We start from the raw sequence: 10000 nt of genomic DNA on the forward strand, positions 1-10000 counted from the left end.
TGTGTGTGTGTGTGTGCGTGCGTGCGTGCGTGCGTGTGTGCGTGCGTTTGTGTGTGTGTGTGTGTGTGTGTGCGTGTGCACGTACGCGCGTGTGTGTGTGTGTGTGTGTGTGTGTGTGTGCAGGGATCCTTAGTGAGCTGCTTCAGAGGGAGAACAGGGTTCTTCACTTCTGGACCCTGAAGAAGCGCAGACTGGATCAATGCCAGCAGTACCTCATGTTCCAGAGCCACACGCAGCAGGTACACAAATATAAATATTTCATTTTTTGCTATTGTCCTTTTATTAGATGTTTTGGATAATATCACTATACATTTTTATATACTTTTAATTTTAGAAATGTATTATTTTAATTAGAATCTCACTATACATTTTAATATTTTAATATATTGTTATATTTGTGTTTCATTTTTGTGTTTTCTCCTGCAGGCTCTCGATTGGCTGCAGCAGTCAGGTGATCACTATCTGGCCACTCACACGTCTCCGGGGTCGAGCATGGGTGAGACGCAGGAGCTTCTGAAGCAACACCGAGAGTTCTGTGTGTCCGCCAAGGTGAGACACAAACACACAAACACACACAAACACACACACACACACACACACACACACACACACACATACACATATACATATAAGTATATAATATACCTGTCGCCCGCAGCACACGCAGGAGAAGGTGCACTTGCTAATCCAATTGGCTGAGAGCATGCTGGCTAAAGGCCACGCCCACCGGAACGAGCTGCGCCGCTGCGTCTCCGCCGTGGACAAACGTTACCGAGACTTCACCGTGAGGATGGGGCAGTACCGCCAACTGCTGGAGGCCGCCGGGGGCTGCACGCAGGTACACATACTGTATACAAGTACACAATACTGCCACCTGCTGGAGGCCGCAGGGGGCTGCACGCAGGTACACATACTGTATACAAGTACACAATACTGCATCGGGTCGGGTATCCGCGGGTACCCGACGGGTGACCCGCAAAAAAGGTGATTTGCGGGTGGTATTTTTTCAAACGCTTTTTTCCGGGTTCGGTTCTGGTTAAAACAAAGATGATGCGGGTCGGGTTGCGGGTGTTGCATCATAAATATATTTAAATAATAATAATTTAGTTTAATGTTTAAATCCTCAGACCTCTCCCCCGCGGGACCGAGCATATTCATAACCTCTGCAGCGCATCAACCTGCTGCTGAGCGCGCCACATTCTGAATGGCTGAGGTGAAGCTCTCTATAGCGGAGAATACAGCATTTTCAATAACTCTTCCTCAAGAGCGAAATCCAACGTCTGGGAGGCTTTTGGTGTCATCCTAGACGGAGAGAATAACCAACATCCCACGCTTTTTGAGCCAAACATGCAACTGCGTGTGTTAATAATTACACGTTTTCACTGCTCATATATATGCGGGTTCGGGTCGGGTTGCGGGTCTTGTGCCGGCGGGTCGGGTCGGGTTGCGGAACTAATTGGCAATATGTGCGGGTAGCGGGGCGGGTTCGGTATTGCACGTCGCGGGTGCGGGGCGGGAGCGGGTCTTGAAAATCAGACCCGTGCAGGACTCTGATACAAAGTACACAATACAGCACCCTGCTGGAGGCCGCAGGGGGCTGCACGCAGGTACACATACTGTATACAAAGTACACAATACTGCCACCTGCTGGAGGCCGCAGGAGGCTGCACGCAGGTACACATACTGTATACAAGTACACAATACTGCCACCTGCTGGAGGCCGCAGGAGGCTGCACGCAGGTACACATACTGTATACCAAGAACACAATACTGCCACCTGCTGGAGGCCGGAGGGGGCTGCACGCAGGTACACATACTGTATACCAAGTACACAATACTGCCCCCTGCTGGAGGCCGCCGGGGGCTGCATGCAGGTACGCATACTGTATACCAAGTACACAATACTGCCACCTGCCGGAGGCCGCCGGGGGCTGCACGCAGATAGCAGGGTGTCCGCCGGGTCTTAAAAAGTATTAAAAGTTGATAAATAAATTTTGCGAAAATTAAGGCTATTAAAAAGTATTACAAAGTATTAAACGGCATTTTCCAAGGTATTCAGAAGGTTCACAGCAACGACAAAATGAAACACCCTTTAATTTACTGAAACGACATGTCGGGAAACCCCACAAGGCGGCCCCATGCATAGCGTGCCGTAAAATGCTGCTTCCTATTTTAAGTTTCGTTGCCTTGCTCCGCTCTGTGTGTGTGGGGGGGGAGGTAGGGGGGGGGGGGGGGGAACTAAACGAATACGGTAACGGGTCCCAAGGTGGGTAGACCGGGATACGCAACGCTCTGGGGGTCCAACGGCTCCGTGTGTGCCCTATATGATCATTTTCTGATAACGATGAAAGAGCCCGCCTCCCTCTCCCCACGTCTCCTGCTGCTGCTGGGCTGTCAGAAGAGGGGGAGGAAAAGAGAGGCAGTCACCGTTTATTAAATATTATTATATTATTATACAGAGAACAGAGTCGTTATCAATTTGTTTTAAAGCTCAATAAATAACAAAGAAGACCTGTGACCGGCACTTTTCTAATTTTGTACGGAAGATTTAAACTTTAATGGACATGTTGACCGGCGGAACATCAAAACTCTGCCGCACGGTCCCCTCGTTCCTTGGAAGAGGCGGAGAGGTGGGTGTTTTTTATCTGCTGGTGGACTACCTGAGAGATACAGCAGGAGAACACGCCGTCCACCGCGGAGAATAAACAGAAGGGCAACCACGGCAACCATGCTCCGGGGTCTTCTTCGCTGCTTTTGGTGTATTTCGGGCGGCAGCAGCGCCACTTACAGGCCTGGCATATGTGCTACAGCGTTTCCAGCATTTGCAGCGGTCTAGTTTGAACGGACACGTTAATGAATCAAATGTGTGTGAAAGGAAGCCTTTTTTGCGCTTGCATATGTGTTTTACCGTATGCGTCCTCGTGGGGCCGGGGTCTAAGCCAAACTATATCCGGTCACAGAGATCTGCTATTTTAAAGTAAAGTCAACACATATCGACCCTAAATATAGTCTATATTAAGAACGAGAAAAGTCTTAACATATATATCCTTTTTTGTAAACATATGACAAATGTGTGAGGGTGATGACGTCAGAGCATCGTCCTATGTGCCAGGGCTTAGCCCCGGACAGCCCCAGCCCAATTTAACCCCTGGGTATTTGTGAGGGAGCTCCTATGGCATTACCCCGCTGAAGCTCACCAAAGTTTAATATATTTCATAGTTCAAAGTTTTGTCAATTGTTTTGTTTATTGGTCAAATACTGGTTTCTAATGGTTTCTGAGGAGTTTGACTGGAATGAAAGAGCACAGAGTACAGAAGCAACAAAGCAGCATACTGCATTAAACCTGACCTTCACAGAGAGGTTGAAGTTCATGTGGAGAGGAGGCTTCAGTAGTCTGTCTGCACTCTGTTTAGTTTTGCTATCTTACAATCAATATAGTAAATGTGAGGTAAAGTGTGTCGCCAAGGTAACCGGTTAGAACTCAAAGTTACGATGAGGTCTTAAAACGTATGGAAAGGGTCTTAAAAAAGGTCTTAAAAGGTATAAAATTTGACTTCAGGATTCCTGCATATACCCTGGATAGACAAACACTGTATACAAGTACACAATACTGCAGTACTGCCACCTGCCTGAGGACGTACACTAATACACGAAGAAGATATTATATAAACACACAGTAGTATTTTGTACGTAGATGTAAGTATTTTTGCTCTGGAGCTGATCCCTAACAGTCTGTAGTACTCTGTAGATTAAGTATTCAGAAGATGTAGTACTCAGTATGTGTAGTATCACCAGTATTGTGTGTACTCTCTGCAGGACAATAAGGACCTGGAGCTGGAGCTGATCCCCAACTCTCTGTCGGACTCGGACCCCGAGGTGAACCTGTCCGACCCGAGCCACCAGGTCAGCGACGAGAAGAGGCGCTCTGCTCGCAAGAAGGAGTGAGTACTACCAGGACTTATATTATATACTGTGTACCTATTGTTGGGGAAATACTTCCCAAGGACCATAACTTTGACCCAGTGTATCAGTTCATGCTGTCCTGACTGAGCACACGCACCTGTAGCCTTGGCTGCCATGCTCTCAGTGTTCCTGCCCGTTGGCGTCAGCTGATAGAGGTGTTATCATTCTATCTTGTTATGCCCCATGTTGATTATTCTCTCTAAACTAGCTAAACACATGGGGCTGGGGTAGAGTTCTTCAGAAATGATTTGGCATTCCAACCGTGTGGTCAGACCGTGGCCCGTGACATGTCTTGTGAATTCTCCGGCCGAAACTCCAAATAAACCGTCAGTGTTTGTCATCAAAGCTCCAGCTCTCCTCGTGTCTCTCTGAGTCCTGACTCCATCAGAGCTCCAGCTCTCCTCGTGTCTCTGAGTCCTGACTCCATCAGAGCTCCAGCTCTCCTCGTCTCTCTGAGTCCTGACTCCATCAGAGCTCCAGCTCTCCTCGTGTCTCTGAGTCCTGACTCCATCAGAGCTCCAGCTCTCCTCGTGTCTCTGAGTCCTGACTCCATCAGAGCTCCAGCTCTCCTCGTGTCTCTGAGTCCTGACTCCATCAGAGCTCCAGCTCTCCTCGTGTGTCTCTGAGTCCTGACTCCATCAGAGCTCCAGCTCTCCTCGTGTCTCTGAGTCCTGACTCCATCAGAGCTCCAGCTCTCCTCGTGTCTCTGAGTCCTGACTCCATCAGAGCTCCAGCTCTCCTCGTGTCTCTGAGTCCTGACTCCATCAGAGCTCCAGCTCTCCTCGTGTGTCTCTGAGTCCTGACTCCATCAGAGCTCCAGCTCTCCTCGTGTCTCTGAGTCCTGACTCCATCAGAGCTCCAGCTCTCCTCGTGTCTCTGAGTCCTGACTCCATCAGAGCTCCAGCTCTCCTCGTGTCTCTCTGAGTCCTGACTCCATCAGAGCTCCAGCTCTCCTCGTGTCTCTCTGAGTCCTGACTCCATCAGAGCTCCAGCTCTCCTCGTGTCTCTCTGAGTCCTGACTCCATCAGAGCTCCAGCTCTCCTCGTGTCTCTCTGAGTCCTGACTCCATCAGAGCTCCAGCTCTCCTCGTGTCTCTCTGAGTCCTGACTCCATCAGAGCTCCAGCTCTCCTCGTGTCTCTGAGTCCTGACTCCATCAGAGCTCCAGCTCTCCTCGTGTCTCTGAGTCCTGACTCCATCAGAGCTCCAGCTCTCCTCGTGTCTCTCTGAGTCCTGACTCCATCAGAGCTCCAGCTCTCCTCGTGTCTCTCTGAGTCCTGACTCCATCAGAGCTCCAGCTCTCCTCGTGTCTCTGAGTCCTGACTCCATCAGAGCTCCAGCTCTCCTCGTGTCTCTGAGTCCTGACTCCATCAGAGCTCCAGCTCTCCTCGTGTCTCTCTGAGTCCTGACTCCATCAGAGCTCCAGCTCTCCTCGTGTCTCTCTGAGTCCTGACTCCATCAGAGCTCCAGCTCTCCTCGTGTCTCTCTGAGTCCTGACTCCATCAGAGCTCCAGCTCTCCTCGTGTCTTTCTGAGTCCTGACTCCATCAGAGCTCCAGCTCTCCTCGTGTCTCTCTGAGTCCTGACTCCATCAGAGCTCCAGCTCTCCTCGTGTCTCTCTGAGTCCTGACTCCATCAGAGCTCCAGCTCTCCTCGTGTGTCTCTGAGTCCTGACTCCATCACAGCTCCAGCTCTCCTCGTGTCTCTCTGAGTCCTGACTCCATCAGAGCTCCAGCTCTCCTCGTGTCTCTGAGTCCTGACTCCATCAAAGCTCCAGCTCTCCTCGTGTCTCTCTGAGTCCTGACTCCATCAGAGCTCCAGCTCTCCTCGTGTCTCTGAGTCCTGACTCCATCAGAGCTCCAGCTCTCCTCGTGTCTCTCTGAGTCCTGACTCCATCAGAGCTCCAGCTCTCCTCGTGTCTCTTTGAGTCCTGACTCCATCAGAGCTACAGCTCTCCTCGTGTCTCTTTGAGTCCTGACTCCATCAGAGCTCCAGCTCTCCTCGTGTCTCTGAGTCCTGACTCCATCGGAGCTCCAGCTCTCCTCGTCTCTCTGAGTCTGACTCCATCAGAGCTCCAGCTCTCCTCGTGTCTCTGAGTCCTGACTCCATCAGAGCTCCAGCTCTCCTCGTTTCTCTCTGAGTCCTGACTCCATCAGAGCTCCAGCTCTCCTCGTGTCTCTCTGAGTCCTGACTCCATCAGAGCTCCAGCTCTCCTCGTGTCTCTGAGTCCTGACTCCATCAGAGCTCCAGCTCTCCTCGTGTCTCTCTGAGTCCTGACTCCATCAGAGCTCCAGCTCTCCTCGTGTCTCTCTGAGTCCTGACTCCATCAGAGCTCCAGCTCTCCTCGTGTCTTTCTGAGTCCTGACTCCATCAGAGCTCCAGCTCTCCAGCTCTCCTCGTGTCTCTGAGTCCTGACTCCATCAAAGCTCCAGCTCTCCTCGTGTCTCTGAGTCCTGACTCCATCAGAGCTCCAGCTCTCCTCGTGTCTCTCTGAGTCCTGACTCCATCAAAGCTCCAGCTCTCCTCGTGTCTCTCTGAGTCCTGACTCCATCGGAGCTCCAGCTCTCCTCGTGTCTCTCTGAGTCCTGACTCCATCAGAGCTCCAGCTCTCCTCGTGTCTCTGAGTCCTGACTCCATCAGAGCTCCAGCTCTCCTCGTGTCTCTCTGAGTCCTGACTCCATCAGAGCTCCAGCTCTCCTCGTGTCTCTCTGAGTCCTGACTCCATCAGAGCTCCAGCTCTCCTCGTGTCTCTCTGAGTCCTGACTCCATCAGAGCTCCAGCTCTCCTCGTGTCTCTGAGTCCTGACTCCATCAGAGCTCCAGCTCTCCTCGTGTCTCTCTGAGTCCTGACTCCATCAGAGCTCCAGCTCTCCTCGTGTCTCTCTGAGTCCTGACTCCATCAGAGCTCCAGCTCTCCTCGTGTCTCTCTGAGTCCTGACTCCATCAGAGCTCCAGCTCTCCTCCTGTCTCTGAGTCCTGACTCCATCAGAGCTCCAGCTCTCCTCGTGTCTCTCTGAGTCCTGACTCCATCAGAGCTCCAGCTCTCCTCGTCTCTCTGAGTCCTGACTCCATCAGAGCTCCAGCTCTCCTCGTGTCTCTTGAGTCCTGACTCCATCAGAGCTCCAGCTCTCCTCGTGTCTCTCTGAGTCCTGACTCCATCAGAGCTCCAGCTCTCCTCGTGTCTCTTGAGTCCTGACTCCATCAGAGCTCCAGCTCTCCTCGTGTCTCTGAGTCCTGACTCCATCAGAGCTCCAGCTCTCCTCGTGTCTCTGAGTCCTGACTCCATCAGAGCTCAAAGTTTCCCCCACAGACATCACATGTCAATTGTTAGACGCTTTTATCCAAAGTGACTTACATACTCAGTACTGTGGGCAATCCCCACAGGAGCACTTTGGGGTGAAGTGTCTCGGGGACACAGCGACATGCTGACTGCAGTGGGGTTTGAACCTGAGACCCCCTGATTCAAAGTCCAGCACTTTAACCACTGAGCCACAGCCGCCCCTGTGTGATATGTTCTTACACTACAGTGAGTGCTACAGTACTACATGCTCTGTAACTGTTCTGCGTCCTCAGGTACATCATGGCCGAGCTGCTGCAGACCGAGAGGGTCTACGTCAGAGACCTGCAGGAGTGCATCGAGGTACACACAGAGCTACTAACACAGAACACACAGAACTACTAACACAGAACACACAGTACACACAGAACACACAGAACACACAGAGCACACAGAGCTACTAACACAGAACACACAGAACACACAGAACACAAAGAACACACAGTACACACAGAACACACAGAACACACAGAACACACAGAGCTACTAACACAGAGCACACAGAACACACAGAACACACAGAACACACAGAACACACAGAGCACACAGAGCTACTAACACAGAACACACAGAACACACAGAACACAAAGAACACACAGTACACACAGAACACACAGTACACACAGAACACACAGAGCTACTAACACAGAGCACACAGAACACACAGAACACACAGAACACACAGAACACACAGAACACACAGAACACACAGAGCTACTAACACAGAACACACAGAACACACAGAACACACAGAACACACAGAACACACAGTACACACAGAGCTACTAACACAGAACACACAGAACACACAGAACACACAGAACACACAGAACACACAGTACACACAGAGCTACTAACACAGAACACACAGAACACACAGTACACACAGTACACACAGAGCTACTAACACAGAACACACAGAACACACAGAACACACAGAACACACAGAACACACAGAACACACAGAACACACAGAGCACACAGAACACACAGAACTACTAACACAGAACACACAGAACAGACAGAACACACAGAACACACAGAACACACAGAACACACAGAACACACAGTACACACAGAACACACAGAACACACAGTACACACAGAGCTACTAACACAGAACACACAGAACACACAGAACACACAGAACACACAGAACACACAGAACACACAGAACACACAGTACACACAGAGCTACTAACACAGAACACACAGAACACACAGAACACACAGAACACACAGAACACACAGAACACACAGAGCTACTAACACAGAACACACAGAACACACAGAACACACAGAACACACAGAACACACAGTACACACAGAGCTACTAACACAGAACACACAGAACACACAGAACACACAGAACACACAGTACACACAGTACACACAGAGCTACTAACACAGAACACACAGAACACACAGAACACACAGAACACACAGAACACACAGAACACACAGTACACACAGAACACACAGAACACACAGAACACACAGAACACACAGAACTACTAACACAGAACACACAGAACAGACAGAACACACAGTACACACAGAGCACACAGAACACACAGAACTACTAACACAGAACACACAGAACAGACAGAACACACAGAACACACAGAACACACAGAACTACTAACACAGAACACACAGAACAGACAGAACACACAGAACTACTAACACAGAACACACAGAACAGACAGAACACACAGAACTACTAACACAGAACACACAAAACACACAGAGCTACAGACACAGAGCTACAGACACAGAGCTACAGACACAGAGCTACAGACACAGAACACACAGAACTACTAACACAGAACACACAGAACAGACAGAACACACAGAACACACAGAACACACAGAACTACTAACACAGTACACACAGAACACACAGAGCACACAGAACACACAGAACACACAGAACACACAGAACACACAGAACACACAGAACACACAGAACACACAGAGCTACAGACACAGAGCTACAGACACAGAGCTACAGACACAGAGCTACAGACACAGAACACATAGTAGTATTAATACTCGTTGTACTACGTGCAGACGTACATGTGGGAGATGACGAGCGGGTCGGAGGACGTCCCGTCGGGACTCAGTAACCGAGACGACGTTGTGTTTGGGAACATCCAGGACATCTACGAGTTCCACAACAGGTACTAATACTGCATTATACTGCAGAACATCTACGAGTTCATCAAGGAAACATCCAACACGTATTTCATATATATATAAACACATGTGTCTAGGTTCTGTATGTGATGTATACATGTAGTACTGCAGTACATGTGTGTACTTGTATTGCAGTATCTTCCTGAAGGAGCTGGAGAACTACGAGCAGCTTCCTGAAGACGTCGGTCACTGCTTCGTCACTTGGGTCTGTGTACTCTCATAAAAACATGTATACATACAGTCAGGTATAATACTGCTGTGTACTAACTGTGTGTATTACATGGCTTAGTTGAATACTTGATTCTGATTGGTCAATTCAGAACATGTGACACGTTGTTAATCCAGAACAGACAGACCGCTGTCAAGGACTTATTGACCGTTGTTAAGGACGCTCACATCTGCAGAAAGAAGTCCGTTCGATTGAACTGAATACAGTTTGGCTTTTCTAACTGACAAGACAAGAGCGACAAGAAAACAGCGGAGAAGTAACGGGGCAGAAACCCTC

The 10000-nt window shown here is 49.6% G+C and overlaps 1 protein-coding gene across 1 annotated transcript in view; it reads left to right on the forward strand.

The window, feature by feature from the left end:
- LOC307031018 (kalirin-like) overlaps positions 1–10000 on the forward strand; it is an 86250-nt gene that overhangs the window by 36896 nt on the left and 39354 nt on the right. The window contains exons 26-32 of the mRNA XM_079667729.1: positions 124–239; positions 427–549; positions 659–838; positions 3817–3941; positions 7533–7599; positions 9370–9479; positions 9631–9700. Of these exons, the coding sequence (XP_079523855.1) occupies positions 124–239; positions 427–549; positions 659–838; positions 3817–3941; positions 7533–7599; positions 9370–9479; positions 9631–9700 (791 nt within the window). The remainder of the gene's footprint in view (positions 1–123; positions 240–426; positions 550–658; positions 839–3816; positions 3942–7532; positions 7600–9369; positions 9480–9630; positions 9701–10000) is intronic.

This window comes from Notothenia rossii (assembly GCF_949606895.1).
Source record: "Notothenia rossii genome assembly, chromosome: 3".
Classification (NCBI taxonomy): domain Eukaryota; kingdom Metazoa; phylum Chordata; class Actinopteri; order Perciformes; family Nototheniidae; genus Notothenia; species Notothenia rossii.